The sequence below is a fragment of the Aphanomyces astaci genome, assembly GCF_000520075.1.
Source record: "Aphanomyces astaci strain APO3 unplaced genomic scaffold supercont1.18, whole genome shotgun sequence".
Taxonomy (NCBI): Eukaryota; Oomycota; class Saprolegniomycetes; order Saprolegniales; family Verrucalvaceae; genus Aphanomyces; species Aphanomyces astaci.
Genome location: NW_009798281.1, coordinates 162,182 through 180,367, shown reverse-complemented (window position 1 = coordinate 180,367; position 18,186 = coordinate 162,182). Strand labels below are relative to the sequence as shown.

The 18,186-nt window shown below is 49.7% G+C and overlaps 8 protein-coding genes across 9 annotated transcripts; 2 read left to right on the top strand and 6 right to left on the bottom strand.

Annotated features, from left to right (window-relative positions):
* Positions 1 to 47: 47 nt before the first annotated feature.
* On the bottom strand, positions 48 to 1,090 carry H257_08212 (hypothetical protein). The gene is made up of 2 exons (XM_009834022.1): positions 690 to 1,090; positions 48 to 643 (listed from the first exon to the last, which is right to left on the bottom strand). The coding sequence occupies exons 1-2, from the start codon at positions 1,058 to 1,060 to the stop codon at positions 55 to 57; spliced, it is 960 nt and encodes a 319-aa protein (XP_009832324.1). The 5' UTR covers positions 1,061 to 1,090; the 3' UTR covers positions 48 to 54.
* A 131-nt stretch (positions 1,091 to 1,221) lies between these two features.
* On the top strand, positions 1,222 to 2,217 carry H257_08211 (hypothetical protein). The gene has a single exon (XM_009834021.1). The coding sequence runs from the start codon at positions 1,229 to 1,231 to the stop codon at positions 2,120 to 2,122; it is 894 nt and encodes a 297-aa protein (XP_009832323.1). The 5' UTR covers positions 1,222 to 1,228; the 3' UTR covers positions 2,123 to 2,217.
* A 442-nt stretch (positions 2,218 to 2,659) lies between these two features.
* On the bottom strand, positions 2,660 to 3,289 carry H257_08210 (hypothetical protein). The gene has a single exon (XM_009834020.1). The coding sequence runs from the start codon at positions 3,201 to 3,203 to the stop codon at positions 2,715 to 2,717; it is 489 nt and encodes a 162-aa protein (XP_009832322.1). The 5' UTR covers positions 3,204 to 3,289; the 3' UTR covers positions 2,660 to 2,714.
* A 500-nt stretch (positions 3,290 to 3,789) lies between these two features.
* Positions 3,790 to 7,045, bottom strand: H257_08209. 2 transcript variants are annotated; one of them, XM_009834018.1, is made up of 8 exons: positions 6,663 to 7,045; positions 6,541 to 6,600; positions 6,360 to 6,468; positions 5,933 to 6,293; positions 5,722 to 5,791; positions 4,948 to 5,099; positions 4,600 to 4,798; positions 3,790 to 4,043 (listed from the first exon to the last, which is right to left on the bottom strand). In XM_009834018.1, the coding sequence occupies exons 1-8, from the start codon at positions 7,017 to 7,019 to the stop codon at positions 3,852 to 3,854; spliced, it is 1,500 nt and encodes a 499-aa protein (XP_009832320.1). In that variant the 5' UTR covers positions 7,020 to 7,045; the 3' UTR covers positions 3,790 to 3,851. The 2 variants fall into 2 exon arrangements, with proteins under 2 accessions (XP_009832320.1, XP_009832321.1); XM_009834019.1 differs by having other exon boundaries at positions 6,541 to 6,588.
* A 2,454-nt stretch (positions 7,046 to 9,499) lies between these two features.
* On the bottom strand, positions 9,500 to 11,522 carry H257_08208 (hypothetical protein). The gene has a single exon (XM_009834017.1). The coding sequence runs from the start codon at positions 11,478 to 11,480 to the stop codon at positions 9,546 to 9,548; it is 1,935 nt and encodes a 644-aa protein (XP_009832319.1). The 5' UTR covers positions 11,481 to 11,522; the 3' UTR covers positions 9,500 to 9,545.
* Positions 11,523 to 12,573: 1,051 nt separating this feature from the next.
* H257_08207 (hypothetical protein) lies at positions 12,574 to 13,309 on the top strand (the record flags this gene model as incomplete). Its single annotated transcript, XM_009834016.1, has 2 exons — positions 12,574 to 13,193; positions 13,240 to 13,309. 2 exons carry the CDS (start codon positions 12,574 to 12,576, stop codon positions 13,307 to 13,309), a joined length of 690 nt encoding a protein of 229 aa, XP_009832318.1.
* A 598-nt stretch (positions 13,310 to 13,907) lies between these two features.
* Positions 13,908 to 15,137, bottom strand: H257_08206 (hypothetical protein). Its single transcript, XM_009834015.1, has 2 exons — positions 15,121 to 15,137; positions 13,908 to 15,073 (listed from the first exon to the last, which is right to left on the bottom strand). Exon 2 carries the CDS (start codon positions 15,037 to 15,039, stop codon positions 13,984 to 13,986), a length of 1,056 nt encoding a protein of 351 aa, XP_009832317.1. The 5' UTR covers positions 15,040 to 15,073; positions 15,121 to 15,137; the 3' UTR covers positions 13,908 to 13,983.
* A 137-nt stretch (positions 15,138 to 15,274) lies between these two features.
* Positions 15,275 to 18,148, bottom strand: H257_08205 (hypothetical protein). Its single transcript, XM_009834014.1, has 4 exons — positions 17,488 to 18,148; positions 16,576 to 17,415; positions 16,412 to 16,517; positions 15,275 to 15,916 (listed from the first exon to the last, which is right to left on the bottom strand). The coding sequence occupies exons 1-4, from the start codon at positions 18,129 to 18,131 to the stop codon at positions 15,809 to 15,811; spliced, it is 1,698 nt and encodes a 565-aa protein (XP_009832316.1). The 5' UTR covers positions 18,132 to 18,148; the 3' UTR covers positions 15,275 to 15,808.
* Positions 18,149 to 18,186: the final 38 nt, after the last annotated feature.

Genomic DNA, 18,186 nt, shown 5'->3' with positions numbered 1-18,186 from the left:
TACAAAATTCAAGTATAACCGCTAGGAAACTATTGATGCATGAAGACTCACACTTCAACTTGGTTCATTTTCGATTACCGACCAATCACAACGACAGATATGCCTCATGAGCGCACCGACGACGTCCGTCCGATACTGCGCGAATATGCCATGTCCCGATTCCGCGATCACGACGGTCGTGGTATGCGTTCCATGTAGTCGTAGCCCCAGGGTCGACGAGTGCGACGATGGCAACAACCGATCCTTCCCTCCACCTATGATGAGCACAGGAATGCTGGCAGCTTTGATCTCTCCAAGGCGTTGACGAGTCATGCGATGACCGAGAACTGCGGCGTATTGCCCAAGGAGTCCTCGGAGTCGAAGGCGAGACGCCTTGAGCCGAGAGGAATGGATTGTGTACAACGACGACGCCACCGTAGGGTTCTCCAAGTACTCGACAGGGTACAGCACACGCAGCATGGTCATTGTGCGTGCATGCAGCGTTCGCTTGAATAAGTTGCCGATCAAGGACAGGTAGGCTGAAATTTGAGCCCATCCTGGCCAAGGCGCTTCTCGGAATCCAGGCGACGACACCAGCAACGTCAGCGAAAGGACGCGACTCGGGGCCGCGTGTGCGAGCTCCTGGGAGATCATGCCGCCCATGCTACGCGTATGTATCCTTAGTGCGCATGGTTTCACAATGCACGAACCTGACGCCGGCAAGATGAAACGAGGGCCACTGCAAGTGCTCCGTGAGCATCAACACGTCCTGCGCCATGCTTGAAGTGGAGTACATCCACTCGTTGGGTGCATCCGTGCCTCCAACTCCGCGGTTGTCCATGGCAACGATTTGATACCGTTCGAGGTTGCCAGACACACGGAAGAATGCAGTCACGAACGCCGACCATGCCTCCTTTTCCGCCGCGAGTCCCATGACAAGCACAAGTTTCTCTGGTGCATCGGGGTGTCCATGCAAGGCATACTCGACGCAAAGGCCGCTCGGCAGCACCGTCGTGTGGATCGACGAGTACTCCTGGACGTCGAGCGCGTCGGCCACCGAGTGTTCGACATCAGGTTGCATCGGATGCACAAGTGACGACGTTCAACCCCCAGAAAATGATTCTGATATTTGACGCAAACTGCACATAAATAATAATATCACATCTGTCAAATGGCCACTGTACTACAGTAGGATCCGGTTAAGGTGTTTTCACCGGATGAGGTGCGCATTTTTCTGTGTGATTGCATCATGGCGGCCATCGAGCGATGGCGCGTCGTGGTCGGAATCGCCTTGGCTTTCTACGCCGCGCACGTGTCCAAGATGCACCCTGATGAGGACGGCGTCGATGGCATTATCATCCATACACCAACTGACTATGACGATCCTCTGGATGGAGGCAAGTGCTCCATCGACGTGCAAGTGGACTTGTCCTGCGACGACTTTGTCAACACGTACCTCGGCGTCCAGCCCGTGATCATTCGACCATCGTCGTCAACGTCCGGTCTGTGGAACGCCGAATTTAGCGCGTCATCGTCGCGGGACCACATGGAGACCGAGTACGGCGACTTGCGTGTGAAAATGTCTACGGCCAATTCATACACTGGCAAGGAATGGACGGAAATGACCGTGTCCTCGTACATGGCGACGCAACTGCACGATGCAGAGGTGGGTACGATGGGCAACGAGACGTTCTACTTGTTTGGCAGCACCCGGGGCCCTGCATGGGACGCTTTCCTCGCCACCTATAACCCGCCCACGTTGGTGTTTCCCAGCGAATCATTCCATCCGCCAGCGTCCTGTGATGTAAATGCACTGGCGCGACACACGTCGACCTCCACGAGCGTCAGCTTCGGTATGGCCGGGCGAGGGTCGGGCGTGCCGTTTCACTTTCACGGGCCAGGGTTCCTGCAGCAGATCCACGGTCGCAAGCGGTGGTTTCTGTACCCGCCAAGGACAACTCCCGAGTTCCACCCCGATGAAAGTACGCTCCAGTGGGTCAAGAACGTGTACCCGACCATGAGGGCACCCCCGACGCACGAGTGCGTGCTCGAGCCACGGGATGTCCTGTATTTCCCCAATGAGTGGATGCATGCAACGCTCAACCTCAGTCCGTTCACAGTGTTTGTAGCCACATTTGCCTAAGTCGTTGGACTACATCGCAAAAAGTCCCTGTTGGCTTGAGATGAGTATTTGTGCTAGACCCCCCCTACTTTTTACTTACATCTGGTTCGTCGGGGGGGGGGGGGTTCGGGTGGTCGGGTCTCAATAGGGCGATAGATCAGCAAGGGGATTGTAAAGCATATCAAATTCATACACTGGGGTTGTGAAGTTCGGCCGTCGCTGAAAACGAATGTCGAAAGGTCACCACAGTTTTTCGCTGTTTAAAAATTTAAATTGGTAAATTGGTTTCGAAATACGTGGATACACACACGGTGCTAAAAATCCTCTCGTGACGCTGGCTCGTAACAGTACACACAAGTCCTGTCTACTCTGTTACTAGTACGTGTATTGATAGTTGGTTACCCCATACTAGTAGTTCCAATAAGCGCCTTCAATCGCAAACCCAAGCTAAGTAATACTAGTAAGTACTAACGTTGCTACCGTGTACTGGCAGTACTTACATACTGTATGTAGTCCTAGTACTTCGTAGTATTGTAGTTGTTGTGTAGAACCAGTGAATTGAGTGTGCTTCCACTGCGATGTCAATGGAAATGAACACAAGTATTTATTTTGATTACTTCAAGAGCCTCGTGAGAAAGGTGCTAGCAATGTCTTGGCCAACGAAAACATGCGCGAGGACGATGAAGCATGTGAGGTAGATCACGGCCGTACTCCGCGAACACGCACGAGACGCTGCCACGTCATCGTCCTTGTACAGCGGGTGCGTTGTGGTCTGCATCACGACTCTGGTGGACAAGGCATCGACGGCGGGTGGCGCGTCGGCTGTAAACTCGACCAGGCTCGACCGAATGCATGAGTGGCAGGCGCGGATGCGGTTGCTGGCGTGGAAGGCCATCACCCCAGAGCAACCACCGCAGATGATCTCGCCGCAGAGGCGGCAGTGGTGCTTGCGGTTGAACACATGGAACTTGGCCGTGCATGAAGCGCACGCCGCTCGGAGCGAGTCGGGGACCCAGTCCGTCTCGTGGCACAGGTACGCCACGCGCACGCCCTTGCGGGTGTAAAAGCTCACGGGCATGCGCTCCCGTGTGATCGTCGCCATCGTTCAAATGGCATTCCATCGACTGTTGACGGAGGATTGATGTGCCAGAAGGTTTCAACGCCTCAACCGACACGGGTGTCTGTTCGTGTTGCGATATTAATATTAATTATTGTGCTTTCGAGTGAATTTTCGTGGTTTCTCGTTGGAACTTAAATCGATTTGATTGGCTACTTCAGATGAGCTCAAAATTATTAGCCAATCAAAACCTTCTCAATGAAATTCAACCAATCAGATCGAATGTGGATCATTTGAGGTCACCAGGGGCAATAGAGTGATTCGATTACCTACAAAACTATGAACGGTATGTCGATTTGATACAAAATTGGGGAGGGGGTGCAATCGAATAATCGCGCCGACCAAACTAGAGTGCTGCACATTGATTGGCTACATTTTATTTCGGTTTCACATTCTATCCAATCATTATTCACGTCCCAGAAAAATACTTGCATAACGTTCACGTTTTACAAATTGTACTACTAGTAGTTTTAATAGTCCTTTATGATGAGAACACAACTACTACCTTGCGTAAAACAATTCCAGTGATTCCACTAACTACTACTACTAATGGTATAGTACTTTGATCCGATTCCCAACTCGAACAAACTGCTCAGGTATAGTTTATAGTTAGTTTAACTAGGTTGTGAAATCTCACTTGAACACTCGCGTGTACGTGATGAGCAGGAGTGACACGGCCGACAGTCCCATGAGCAGCGCCAGCCACCCGAGCCCCCCAAATGAACTCGCAAACGGGTTCTTGGGGGCCCCCTGTAGTTTCAAAGCAACGCCCACGTCGGCTAGGCGTTGGCGGAGGCAGTACACAAACGACGCTGGAATTACCCACTACCGTACATCAATCAATATACAGCTTTAGCGTTTCGCAGTATATATATATATTGTATATATATCCCCACATTTCACCCCACAAGCGCATAGAAATTATAGATATATAATCCCTATATATATATATATTTCCCCAGTCAACAACACACACATTCCCTATTCATAGATTGTCATGTTTATTCAAAACCCGAGCGATGTGCTGAATGTATCGACGACACATTGTCGAATCGGCAAAATAATGTTTAGCCAATCGGATTCCAGGAACCAATCAACAACTCTTTAGTGTTTGACTTCAATTAGTGTGATGGGCATCCCCGCTGGACATGTTTTGGCATACAAAACTCAGTACAACTAATCGATCAATGGATGTGGAAAAACCAGTACACAAAAGTCCAAAGTTTGGAACATAGAAATTTAAAAAAAGTAAAAATGTACAATATCTATATATCGATATATACAATAAATCGATCGATGGATTTAGCAAACCAGCACACAAAAGTCCAAAGTTTGGCTGAGTGGACACTAACTACACATCTATATATATACATATATATACCTGGATAGCCAGACCAGCATACGCCCCCGTGACCCCCACGAGCATGCCCACGTCTTCAGTAAAGAAGGCAATCACGAGCGGCGGCACGATCGCCAGCAGCCCAAACATCGTCATGTCACTCACGTGTTGCGATGAGTTTGCATGGAACAACGTGCGCAGGTTCTCCCGTAGGGTAATGGCGATGATGGGGAAGCTCGTGCTAGTGGTTGGATATCAGATGATCAGGTTATAATATTACTTATAAATTAGTAGATAAAGGTATTATAGAATTTTTCGGTCCTTATGGATTATTATATATTTTTTCAAATTGGAGTATAAAAGTAAGGTAGCAAGCAAGCAAGTACCGACCTGAGCGTAAACACGGGGAAGAGGCTCAAAAAGTAGGCGATAAACGCGTTTGGGTACGACGTAAAGTTGAGCGTATACACGTCTTGAATGTCTTGGGGGAGATACCGAAACGCAGCCGAGCACGACAGGACAACGTACAACGCAAACACGGCCTACGTACGACCAACATATGTATGTGTATAGGAATTTTGCACGGAGTTTCCATCGTTCAATATATGGGGCGGATATATATATATATATTCAAATAGTATCGAAAGAAGTTGTAGAATAACAATTTGGTCGAATGGTTGGTAGTAGGCTTGGCATTGTATTCAAAACACCAAAAATCTCATCACGACCCACCAACATCACCACCATCGTCGAAAGCATCCACAGCATACGATATAATCGACATGATAAAAGTATATGCCATACCTTGGAATTCGCAACTCATTCAAGGTCCAGACGTGAATGTTAGCACTGCAGTGATATATATATATATATATGTCGGCACTTCAGTGATATATATATATATATATGTGTGTGTGTGTCCCATAAAATCCATTTGAAAACGTCAGAACAATAAAATACAAAGTAAAAATGCCCTTGCCATTCCTTTAATCTATCCAAACTACATAACGTTTTTCGTCTCCATGTATAAATATATATATATAATATATATATAAATTGATATACATGTATATATATAATATATATATATATATATAAATTGATATACGTGTATATATATATATATATATATATAGCATGCAGCAAAGGGGACATGGTTCGTACGATGAATGCAGCGAAGAAGATTGTTCCCACGGTGCGTTTCTTGCTAATTGGTGCAATGATCCCTGGTAAACTACAGCAACAACACACACTATTAGATATCCGAATATATATATATATATATAAATATATATAAATAAATAATAAATATATACATCTACCACTACTGTACAACGATAAAGGACTGCATATACACCATCAAACCTTCCTCTACCTGTGGTGGCACATGAACGAGTAGATGCAAATGCCGAAAAAGTTTGGCAGATACCCCAAGTCGGTATGCGACACGACGGCCGCCGCGGACTGCCCCTGGCCTTGGCCAATGCCCACACACGCCAGCACGATCATGAGCGCAAACGACAGATGCCGCATGACGGTGGTCGCGATCTGGATCAGCGCCGTCTTTTGCATGTGACCCATGGCGAAAGGCGCCAAGGACACCCCGAAGAGCGCCACGAGCGCGCGGTACAGCACGGAGCTGTTCATGTGCAGGGCAGGGCAGTCCCACGTCGTGACGACGGCGGCGGACGTCGTCGGACGCGGGCAAATGACTTCGCGGAGGGATTTGGGGATTGCTATACGTCGCAACAACAACAGGATCAGCGTCGAGTTGGAGCAGTTTGGTCGATGGATGGACGTACCGACGGCATAGATGGCGAGGTCGCCGTAGAGGTACGCAATCATGCACACGTAGAACGCGGCAACACCCCGCGGGGAAAACAATTCCTGCGCAATCGCCGCGAGTTCCAACTAACGGGCGGCGGAAGGGTCAGATTCGCTGATGACTTTGTGATGGGGGAGTGGTGGTGGAGTTTGTCGTACCTTTTTGGAAATGTCGAAATGCAAACCCGACACGTACTCTTCGTCTGCCTGGTCGAAGTCCTTCAGGTTTGCGATAAATGGAACAGTGCGCACAGAACTTGAGCGGTTGGGTGCGTGCTTACCTCGGTGTGCACTAGGAACGGAACGGCTTCGCTTGTGGTTTCGTCGACGCTGCTCGTGTTGGCGACGGTGGCGGTGGACGACGACGCGTCCGACAACTTGGCGGTGCTGACACCTTTGGACTGTTGTTGGAATCCTTGAAGCGCATTGACTCCAGCAATGGCTTCAATCACGTACGTCCCAGACACATAACTGACGACGGATAGGAGAAAGAGCGCGGCGGCGCCGTAGATGAGTCCGACTTGTGCGAAGGCATGCGGAATGGTGAGGGCGCCTGTTCCCACCACGAGGTTGAATAGGAAGATGAAGCCTGTCGTCGGCGAGTACGTGCCCACGTGCGCCGAACTGTCGCCTGCCATGGTGCCTTGAGCTTCGTTGATCGTATTGCAAACTGAGCACACTTGGAGCATTGAGGATCTGTATTACTGCATTATGATTGGTTATAAATATTTTATTATAACCAATCCAAAGCCATCATCAACCTCAACTTTACATTAAATCTCGTGTCACGCGCAAAACCAACATGGACGATCAAATAGTGTGTACATTTCAACGTGACAATTGAAAATAGTGTGAAACATGTCACATGAGTTTCCAACTTCAACCATTAACGTTATGCATTTCGTGTGTACCTACAGTACATTGTACCTCCTTTCCACACAATGTATTACAATACAGTACCAATACTAGTACTACGTACTTCCAAATTGATTGTTGGACACTGGAACCTCGTGATGGAATGAATGGAAACTCAAGCTGATGGCCGCTTTAGGTAGAGGTACTACTACTCAACTCCGTAATGATCCACGGCAGGTGTACATAGTTCACCAGTCGTTTCAAAAGGTGGGGAGTTTCGACCAAAGAACGACATTACAGTATATGAAACCGCTCCAGCTGGATACTGACGTATGTGAATGAATTGGTCATGCGACCATCACGATTTCCTTCCGACGACATCAAGCAAGCATGTCTAATGTCGTCTTACCCAAAATTGGACTTTGTGTTCATTCACACACTAATATTCGACGTTGAATTGGTCAAAGACTGGATTTGATTGGCTACTTGATGAGTGTTCTGCGTTTTGATTGGTCAATCGATTGTCTGCCGATTTGTGCTGCTTATTGGATTGAGCACCCCACTCGAATCGGCTTGATAATACCAAAGAGTTAAAGCCCACACGCGTGCGCGTGATTTGTTTTCGCCCAGATGTCACGGGTGATCACCATCTTTATGTCAGTCAATATTGCACATATGTCAAATGTCGCCATCGTTGCGCCGAATTTGCGACTTCACAGTGTCAAGCGACCATGCGATATATGTCGATGTGTTTTGGATTAAGAGATCAATACATTACCTTAACCAGAAAAAAGGAAAGGTGAAATAGCCTTTTTTGTATGCTGCGCAAGGCGAACCACCTTGAGAACTCTATAAATAATTCTGAAAAAATTGCTTAGGCCGGGTCTGGGTGCCACAAAAAATGGCATAAAATAGCCGTTTTTCGAAGAAAAGTTGCCAAAATCAAAATATTCCATTTTTCGAGAATTTGTGCATCTGGATGCCACCAAAGTTCAAAACTTTATGCCACAGTTTTCTTGAGAATCGGGGGTTTTATGGCATAAATGAAATGGACCGATTTGGTCCAACTTTATTATTGAGGTTTGTGTTCATGTTGAAGTCTTGCACTTCACAGTCAATCGGAAATCGAATATTTTTTCCATAATTCAACTGGCATCCAGACAACTTTGTAAATATTTCTTTTCTCCTTAACTTCATGGGATATGAGACTTTGGGAAATTTTTGCAGACTTGCCAAAACGGTTTATGGCATAATTTTATGGGGTGGCATCCAGACCAACCCTTATTAGGTACAGTATTGTGGTATATTCGATACGAATTTCCAGACCCCGTCGAAACCGAATCTCACCGCCGAATCGAATCACGAATCGACGCTATTGGCTAATCCAATTTTGAGTGGGTTTGATTGGCTCTTAAAGAAAGGATAAATATATATTCAACCAATCACAACTCCAGCGTGATTCAATATTGATCAGACAAGCGAAGTTTGGAAGTTTATAAGGGCTCCTCTGGATACCACGCCATAAAATTATGCCAAAACTCGAAATTGTAGTTTTACAAAATTTGTCCAATATACAAACGCAATACAAAATGAAGAGATGGTGAAACCGTCTGGATTCATCCGGATTCAAACTTGCGCGCCAAAACGATGCTCACGACCATGATGATCCTGCATCGACGGCGGCGCCTCAAGCGACGTCGCATGAAGTTGATGTCATACCTGGTCTACCACTACTCCGCCTACCTCTTGAAGACGTCAAAGCGAGTCTCCATCTTGTCGGGGGCTTTGTGGGTTGCCGAAATAACGTTACTGCAAGAAAACGAGGATGCCTTCGAGGAGACGTTTCGAATGTCCCGTGATGCGTACTAGTATGGTGGACTGCTGCACGATCTCGTCCAACGTGGTGGTCCAAACGCCCATCTGTGTGCTGTGGGGTTGCAGCGGTTTTCGAAATGCGCCGTTTTGACAGAACATTGATGTTGAAGTGGTCACATGGACTGTCTTTCATGAGAAATTGACCATTTTGGTCCATTTTTTTATGCCATAATTCGTGAACTTTCTAGCTATAGTTTTGTAATATTTCCTTTGAATTTTGTGGTATCCAGATGAAACAACTTCGCGACTTTGTCATTTCACCATTTTATGGAGATTTTCGTCATTTTTTGCCATAATTCGTGGCATCCAGATGAGACCTAAGCGAATTCACAATATGTGCTCGACACAATTGTTTATGTGGTGTCGGAGCGGGTAGTACAGACTAGTACAGTAGTATATCAAATCGTTGTTCGTCGGTCATGAGTGTGTAGTCGCTACAGAATACTGACGGCGCGACTTGTGGGGGTTTCTAAGATGGGGATTTCGCTCAGCGCATTCGCATTTTTGTCTTTGGCGAGTCCCCGACGGGCGCGCTGGACGACCACAACGTACATACCCACTCCCACGGCAATGAACGCAATCGTGATGATCAGAATGCTGCCGGATGCATCGGACGTGGTGGCTGATTGTCGCACGGACACAGTGTCCGACTTGGCAGTGACGGTGGGCACTCTGGATGGCGTCGTGGGTGAGGAAGCGACTGGCTGAGTTGCTCCCGAACTTGCTGGAGGGGATGGCGGCAATAATAACGTGGACGGCGACGAAGGAACGATCGAGTTGGGCGAGCCAGCCAAGACATCAATTGAAGCAGAATAAAGCGGCGGCGTTGTTGCAGTGGTACCATCTGGCGGAGATGTACTAGTTGGTTCAGTGCATGGGGAAATACTCGGGGGGGGTGAAGTTGGCGATGTGGTGGGAACTCGCGACGGTGACGGTGCATCTGTTGCCCAGCTCGTGGTATAAGGGGCTAAAGATGGCACGGAAGTCGCCGTGGGAGTGATGGTCGGGTACTGTGCAGCAGTCGTGGTCGGTAGTACACTCGATGGAATGAATGTTTGTATCCTTGTCGTCGGAGGCGGAGCTGACGTTGGTTCAACCGTTGTCGATGAAGTTGCTGGCGGTTCCGTACAGGGTGGCCGAGTTGATGTGGGGGATCGGGTGGACGGTGGCTCAGTAGTCGGTTCTTGAGTAGTCGGTACTTGAGTGGTAGGTACTTGAGTAGTTGGTGGTTGAGTAGTCGGTACTTGGGTAGTAGGTACTTGAGTAGTTGGTGGTTGAGTAGTTGGTGGTTCAGTAGTCGGTACTTGAGTAGTCGGTACTTGAGTAGTCGATACTTGAGTAGTTGGTACTTGAGTAGTTGGTACTTGAGTAGTGGGTACTTGAGTAGTGGGTACTTGAATAGTGGGTACTTGAGTAGTGGTTACTTGGGTGGTGGGTACTTGAGTAGTGGGTAGTTCAGTAGTAGGTACTTGAGTAGTGGGTACTTGAGTAGTCCGCACTTCTGTCGTTGATGGCGTGGTAGTTGGTGATGGTTGTGTTGGTGGAGGCAGTGTAACTGGTGCTTGCGTTGGTGGTGATGTAGTTGATGGAGGCTGAGTTGGTGGAGGGGTTTGCGTTGTTGGTGGAGGTTGAGTTACAGGGGCTTGGGTTGGAGGTGATGGGGTGGCAGGTGGGGACGGCTGACCACCTCCAACTCCACTGAATTGCTGTGAAATCTGGGTGCACTGGTTGGCCACCAACGCCACAGTCGCCTTGATGGTTTGTCCGCTGTGGGACGTCATCTCCACTTGCGTCTGACTCAAATCCACGGTCCCCAGCACCGTCGACATGAAGTAGTACGCCGACCCAAACAGCGGCGCGTCGCCTCCGTTGATGCGCATGCTCTTTACCCCATTCAAAGTATTGCCGGGTTGAACGTACAGCCAATGGATGCTGCTGCCATCCTTGGCACACACTTGGACGCCGTCGGTCACGGGACAGTCCACAAACTCCCACGAGATGGCCAACCGATCGGTGGTGAATCCTGTGACCTGTTGGAACATGGGGAGACTCATGTCCAGATCTCCCTGACTGCACTCTGGACACCGGTCTGTGACTTGTCCGAGCACTGTGCGCTTGCTTTGGCATCGGGCATCCACACACGTGACAGACACGCACCGCCCGCAGTTGGCACCCGTGTCGTACTGATTGTCGTTGATGGCGACGTGGAACTGTGGAGCGAGCGGCAGCCACTTCATCATGGCGCAGTTGCCGCCTTGGGGACTCTCGCCATCAGGTGGACCGTACGTCGTCGCGATACCAGTGAAAGCACTTGTGACTCCAATGGAACAGAGACCGGCTGTAGCGACGAAGATGTGAAGGAGTCCCATGGAAATGCAGAATGACAATGGAGCTAGCAAACTCGCCAGCCATGCATCTTCGTTACTAGCCCCAAATGCATGTACGCAATTTTGCAAAGCGGCGCTTGGCAAAATACTATGAATTGATCGTATATTTGTCAAAGTTTGAATATATTTCAGGTAATTTTGACATATACCCGGGCAATTACCCAATAAATTGCAAATTTATTGGGTAATTTCACTGAAACGATCGGCGCTTGCAAATTACGCATGTCAGTTGCAACTTTGGTGATATTTCCATTGACTGATTTGCCCTTCCTTTACAACAGATACTTAGTACTGTACCCCTACACTCTCATGCTGATGTTGTGAGCTTCAAGAGTGCTTTACAGTTTAGGGCTACGGGGGGGGATAGAATGCAATGCTCATATGGGAAGTCAGGTGAGTCTGGGTCCTATTGTAAACACTTTCAGTTGCGGTCTGAGATCTGTCCTGTGATTGTTCCTCGGAAGTTCTTGCACTGCAAAGCAGTCTGAGGAACTGACCTGTCTCCGGACCTCCTTACAATTTGCCCTCGATGCATAGTCCGCAGTTTAACGTTAGAATTCACTGTAAAGACTACTAGAATTCCCCAACATACCCATTGCAAGGTTTTACCATCATGGTACAGTAGCGGAAATTCGGGTAACGTTAGATGCTACGGTTGGCATACGTATAGCAACAAAGACGAACGCAACGTCGTACAATCGAGCTTGTGATTGAATAGTTATCCCCTCACAAGAAGTTAGTACATTGCCAGTCCAAGGTCACACACACTGCCGCACTGCTTCGTACTCGCATACACGTACTGCGTCATCATGCCCCAGACGTTTTCGATCGGGTTGAGAGTGCTAAAATAAGTTGATGTTTTGCTCGTCCAACAAAGTTTTGGAACGGTGAATGGCGACCCCATCTTGCGTAAATTACAGGTTCGACACTCCATACGTCAATGATGTTACCAAGTCAAGCGCTCAAATCATTGACCACTACACTGTCACAGTTTGATTCCCACGGCAGTTGAGCTGCAAATTTCTCCAATTCCAACGGCAGTTCCTACTTGTATTCTGCGGTGTCATTTGCTGTCATGGCGTCCAAGGCCAAAGGTGGTGGTCGTGCCCCATGTCCAATCTGCTTGGACATCCTTGGCTCGGTGCAAACCCATCTCCATCACTACCCGTACGTCGATCCGTCCGATTTTAGTCCCCACGACGGATGGGAGCTCAAGTGCGGCCACGTGTTTTGCATTGGCTGCTTGCGTAACTGGATCCAACACACTGTGTTGAGTGGCCCCCACAACGCTAAAGCAAGCGCCCCCAATTGCCCCCATCGTGGATGTCTCCACGCAGTGCAGCCCCACCACCTCGACCGCGTCCTCGACCCCGACGCCGTCAAACGGTTCAAATACCTCATTACCCCTCGAGTACTGAAGTGCCCAACTACCTCGTGCTCGACTACTGTGAACGTACCCGGTCATATCCATCAAGCACCTGTGTTGTGCCCTAAATGCGCCCTGGAATTCTGTGCCGCATGTGGCCTGCGGTGGCATGCCGAGTTTGATTGTGCCATGAACAAGCTGCATCTGGAGGACGAAAAGGCGGCGGCATTGCTCCAAGCCACCATCGACAAGCTCCAGTGGAAACGCTGTCCGTGGTGCCGAGCCGTGGTCGAACGAGCGTCTGGCTGCGCGCACATCACGTGTCGGTGGTACGCTTATGAACTTGAAAAGATATCATCACGGCTTTGTCTGTAGCGGACACCATTTCTGCTACAAGTGCGGCAAGGCCTGCAGCAGCGACCACTTCTCGTGCTGCCCCCCGTAAGACGCCTTATTCATGCCCTCTATATGATGATGATCCACAGTTTTGTGCTTTGTAGGCATTATTGAGCGCGTTGGTAACCAGACACTCGCAGCAATGAAAAATACTATTCATAGTACACCAGCGTTCCAGTTGGTCAAGTGCTTTCATCTCGGTACTATTAGCGTAGTTAGTTGCTGTGGGGGCTCAAAGTTACAAGGTTGCCTATCAACTTTTCCTTTCTTAGAGCTTTCCCATGGTTGCCCACAGCATGGACCAATGCTTTTTGTTGTGATTTTACTCAATTGCATGAATTCGCCCTCTCCTGGGTGTTGTAGAGGAGGCGGTAAGGACAAGCGATGGGGATTCACTGCCGCGGAGGATGCTATACTAACCAACCTTTTTTAGTGTTAACAACCTTTTTAGTGTTAACAACTTTTTTTAGTGTTAACAACCTTTTTTAGTGTTAACAACCTTTTTTAGTGCTATCACGCTAAGTGCCCTCGGCTATGTAGTAGATGCTTAACTAGCCCATACATATCAAGTGCATGCGCCTATTACCTGTGCTCTGGACAACTGTGTGGTCATGTATTAGAGTGTGTGGGTGCAGCTGTAGGTAATAGTAGTACTGTAGTAGCAGTAGTAGTAATACATACTTGGTGCCTCGATTCGATGCTATTACTGTATGCTATGCTCCTTCATCGCGACCCCTTTCGCTTCTTTTGCCCTGCAGAGAGTCGTCGTCCTTGTCGGGGGTGCTGCTTCTTGCGTCTGGCAGACATAAACAGTTGGTCCAACGCTTCCGAGATCTCGCGGCGGTGCTGCACGTGGACATCATGGCCGGCATGTTCAAACACAAGCGCCGTCGTGTGTTTGCCGCTGAGCGTGCGCGCGAGGTACTCCGAGTTGTCTGGGTGCAGCATGCGATCCATCTTGGCGCCGATGATCATGATGGGAAAGTCCGAGTCGGCAATCACTTTGAGCCGATCGCGGTCGACGTTGTGGAAGAGCACGGCCGTGTAGTGGCCCAGCATCCCGCTGAGCGACATTTGGACCTGACCGAGGCGCTCCATGTGATGCTTGTATAGCACATCTTGCGTTGTGGTGATCACGTCCGAACTTGCGGTTGGATTATGGGATGAAGAGGTAGACGATGAAGAGGACTTGAGGTACTCGTCCGGGAACAACACGGAGATCATCGTGGATGCGACGCGGTGATGGGTGGGGTAAAACAGGTTTTGCACCAACGACGCGTACGACGCGAGCTGGGACAAACCGGGCAGCGCACCTTGCCGGAACCCGGGGGTTGTCACCATCAGCGCCAGTGACTGCACGCGCTCTGGTGCCATGTACGCGAGCTCTTGCGCGATCATGCCGCCCATGCTGGCGCCGACGACGTGCGCCTTGGGCCAGCGCAGGTGATCCATGAGAAGCAACGCGTCTCGCGCCATTTGAGTCGTCGAGTACCATCCCCACGGCTTGTCGGAGCCGCCGACCCCGCGGTTGTCGATCGTGACCAGTTGGTACTTAGACGACGCGGTGCCGTTCGCAGGATGGAGGAACGTGGACATCAAGGGAAGCCACGCTTCTTTTTCACCTTGCATGCCCATTAGCATCACAACTTTGTCTGCCGCAGCGTCGTCGCCGTGCATTGCATACTCGATCCGCAGGCCATTGGGAAGCCACGTCTGCCGGACGTCGTTGAAGTGCGCATCCCGCGTCGCCGCCGTGAACACTTCATCAAGGTCAAGCATGTTTTTTTGGAATGACACAACGCCGCACACCCAACTACACATGGGGTTGAGTACAGGAGCCGAACGTCATGAGAGGTGTACCGTCAAGACGTTTCGAGTTTTTTAGTTTTGCGTTGCCTCTGACCAGCGTCTACATACTAACCACAAGGTTAAACCTACATTCCAAGTGTACATCATTTGATTCCTTAGATTAAACAAACGCTCCCAGCTTATTGACACCAATTCATTCGTCGTGCAAATGCATTTGAGCCTTGAATATGTAGTAGTTCCGAGGAGATGCAAGACATCAGGTCGTCGGTTGAGTAACGCGGCACTCACAGCCGACCATCCTATATTGACTCCCCATACCACACCAGCGCATAACTCCTCGTGTCTCTAGGGTGGATACGCTACAAGGCCGTGAGTTCGTCGGCGTCGGTCTGATGGTTGACAAGGGCGTTTTGAGCTGGAATCGCCGACGACTCGGCACATCCCTCAATCTATCGCACCCCCTTTATGCCAGTCGTACTATCCGTATCGAGTTTGTCAATACTGTCTGTATTGCTCTCATCTCTAGCGTCAATCGATTGCGTTGCCTACGACCTTGTACTGTGAACTGTTGCTCTATATGCTGCGTCCTTGTCTCGCTTGTTTCAATTGTATAATCTATTCTACGCCTACTTACTAGTACTAGTACTGGTAGTACTTTATATATATATATATCGCAATTCATAAAACCAGCATGTGAATGAATCGTTTGGACTTCTTTGCCATGATCATCAATATATCTTCAGCCTTGGACGTATTGGTAGTCCAACGCAATTGGCTTCGTGGGCAGGTCCGGCGCCTGCTGGTACGGCACTTCCACGTTCGACGTCAAGAACCGCGCACGTTGGGTCTACGCCATCGATTATGCCAATATTAATGGAAAATCGATTTCAAAATCGAGCCTTATATTTGGCACACAAGAATTGAGCCAATCAAATCGTTCGTACATCGACAGATCGGATATTGGTGTGTGTGTGACTGAAATTAGTGTAATCAACACAAACGCACTGTACAATATTCAGAAACATTTCAATATGATGAATAATATATATACCACATGAATATATATATATCCCCAATCGACGCGATTCGTAAAACCGATCCCAAATATCTCGAAATTTCATTGGCTTTTTCGACGTTTTTCAGAAAAGATAACGTCAATAGAAAAAACTAATGTAGCCAATCAGCGACAAGCATTTTCAAATGGACCAATGAGATAGCAGCGACGACGACATGCAAACGAAAGCAATAGAATAAATCGATAAATTTGGCAAATCAGCCTGAAAAAAAGGCCAAATAATATGGCTGAAACGTCCAATTTCTTCATCACCTTTCTCTCACTCACCTGCCAGTTGTGCTCAGTGGATTCGACCACATACGGCCGCACGGGCACATTCGCCGGCAATTGAAACTGCGGCGGTGTCGACCATTCAATCACTGGCTGCCGCACCCTACATCATAATCCCTCACGTTGATTCTACTTGTCCATATATATATATATATATATACTCGTGCAATCGACGCGTTTTCTTATGGGCAGGTAGTTCGCTGCTTTCGTCTTCCGTGTCTTGGTCATCCGTCGTGGGTAGAGCTGGCGAAGTGTCCCAAGTCGGCGACCGACGCTCGGGGGATGCCCGCGGTCGCTTCTTCGACAAGTCGTCCGTTGTCCGGCACAGCACATCGCCTTGCACGTGGACGCGCATGCGATGTTCGTTCCATAGCGCGGCCACCACCGCGTCCATCCACACTGCTGAAGAGTCTGTGACAGCGCCAGGCTTGACGACCGACGACGTGGCAACGGTATCTTGGTGTTCGAGGACGGCGGCGGCGGTGGCGGCGGCGGCGACGGCGGCAGCTTCCAGGGCGTGGCGGTTATTGGGAACGAGGGGGTCCTTGAGGAGCGCTTGCGCTTTGGCGGGTTCAGCCCATGTGAACGCGGGGTTGCCAGAGTCGTCGTGGGTGATGACGAGGCGCTTGTCTTCTTCGATTTCGTGCACAATGTGGTCGACATACGAGTCCAACTGGAACGATTGCGGCGGCGGGTACTTGGACTGCATCATGTGGTGGATGTTTTGCAGCCGGTAGCATGCAAACAGCCGCAGTTGGTGGAGCACGCTCTTCTTCACGAGCGGCAAGTCTCGATCGAGCATGGCGGTGGTCCATCCCGATGAGGGCGTCGTCGCCGCAGCGGTCGCAGTCGACGGAGCTGGCGCTGCATGCTTACCCAGAGCGTGCATGTCCCACACCAGTTTACGCGACGACACGTCGACCGACTCGATGCGAACCAGCTCGAGGAACTCAAGGCGTTCCAAAATCACCGACGCGGCAACGTCTGCATGGGCCTTCCACCTGTGGACATCACAACCATATGGGGGTGAGTACAGTATTCCCCGACGAATTCAAACGACATGGGACGGGTACCAGTCACGAAACGACGCTAACGGGGAGAACGTGTCGTGGAAGCGCTCGAGAAGGGTTTGAAATTGGCCCATGGTGCTGACCGACCCGACGCGGATGGCTTTGCTTGATGCGAGGAACGGGAGGAGGGCTGACTCGTCCGGCACGGGGTCTCGGTTGGACGTGGTGGGTTTGGGAGGAGAAGTCGACGCAGTAGCGGGTGCAGGGGAAACGGCGGTGGGTACAGACGACGGATTAGTCGCGGGGGGCGGCGATGCATGAGGAAGTGGAGGTGTGGAGGTCGTCGACGGTACCGCTGGGGTAACATGCGCAGGTGAATAATGCGACGAAGGTGCGGGAACCGCCGGCGGTGAAGAAGTGGGCACTGGAGCTACCGTTGCCCTACCATTAATCGCGGGAATGTCGCGCGGAGGAGCGCTTGGATCGACACCTGGCACAACCTTGAAGACATTGCCAACTTGATTGAGCCGGCCGTCAGTGCGAATCAGCTCGTGCACCTCCTTCATCCATCGGACGGCATTGGAACCTTGTCCGGCCGCGCGGAAGATCTCTGCTAGATGAAGTGGGTGCTGGCTGTCGCTTCGTTCGATCGCACTGGCGATGAACACTTGCGCCGCAGCGGCAATTTTGTCCTCAATCCCCCCCATGATGTGTGTGTCTGCAGATAATCGCTCTGCAACCAACATACCCGTTATCCGGAAT

What these genes read in the sequence shown, in the direction of transcription:
- H257_08209 (XM_009834018.1), bottom strand. Translation starts at nt 7,019, where the DNA reads ATGGCAGGCGACAGTTCGGCGCACGTGGGCACGTACTCGCCGACGACA. An exon ending in CGTTCCTAGTGCACACCGAG is followed by an intron (nt 6,601 to 6,662) that starts GTAAGCACGCAC and finishes GCAAACCTGAAG; the next exon opens with GACTTCGACCAGGCAGACGA. An exon ending in ATTTCGACATTTCCAAAAAG is followed by an intron (nt 6,469 to 6,540) that starts GTACGACAAACT and finishes GCCGCCCGTTAG; the next exon opens with TTGGAACTCGCGGCGATTGC.
- H257_08205 (XM_009834014.1), bottom strand. Translation starts at nt 18,131, where the DNA reads ATGGGGGGGATTGAGGACAAAATTGCCGCTGCGGCGCAAGTGTTCATC. An exon ending in AAAACGCGTCGATTGCACGA is followed by an intron (nt 16,518 to 16,575) that starts GTATATATATAT and finishes ATTATGATGTAG; the next exon opens with GGTGCGGCAGCCAGTGATTG. An exon ending in CCACTGAGCACAACTGGCAG is followed by an intron (nt 15,917 to 16,411) that starts GTGAGTGAGAGA and finishes TCGATGGCGTAG; the next exon opens with ACCCAACGTGCGCGGTTCTT.
- H257_08211 (XM_009834021.1), top strand. Translation starts at nt 1,229, where the DNA reads ATGGCGGCCATCGAGCGATGGCGCGTCGTGGTCGGAATCGCCTTGGCT.
- H257_08208 (XM_009834017.1), bottom strand. Translation starts at nt 11,480, where the DNA reads ATGGGACTCCTTCACATCTTCGTCGCTACAGCCGGTCTCTGTTCCATT.
- H257_08212 (XM_009834022.1), bottom strand. Translation starts at nt 1,060, where the DNA reads ATGCAACCTGATGTCGAACACTCGGTGGCCGACGCGCTCGACGTCCAG. An exon ending in TTTCATCTTGCCGGCGTCAG is followed by an intron (nt 644 to 689) that starts GTTCGTGCATTG and finishes ACATACGCGTAG; the next exon opens with CATGGGCGGCATGATCTCCC.
- H257_08210 (XM_009834020.1), bottom strand. Translation starts at nt 3,203, where the DNA reads ATGGCGACGATCACACGGGAGCGCATGCCCGTGAGCTTTTACACCCGC.
- H257_08206 (XM_009834015.1), bottom strand. Translation starts at nt 15,039, where the DNA reads ATGCTTGACCTTGATGAAGTGTTCACGGCGGCGACGCGGGATGCGCAC.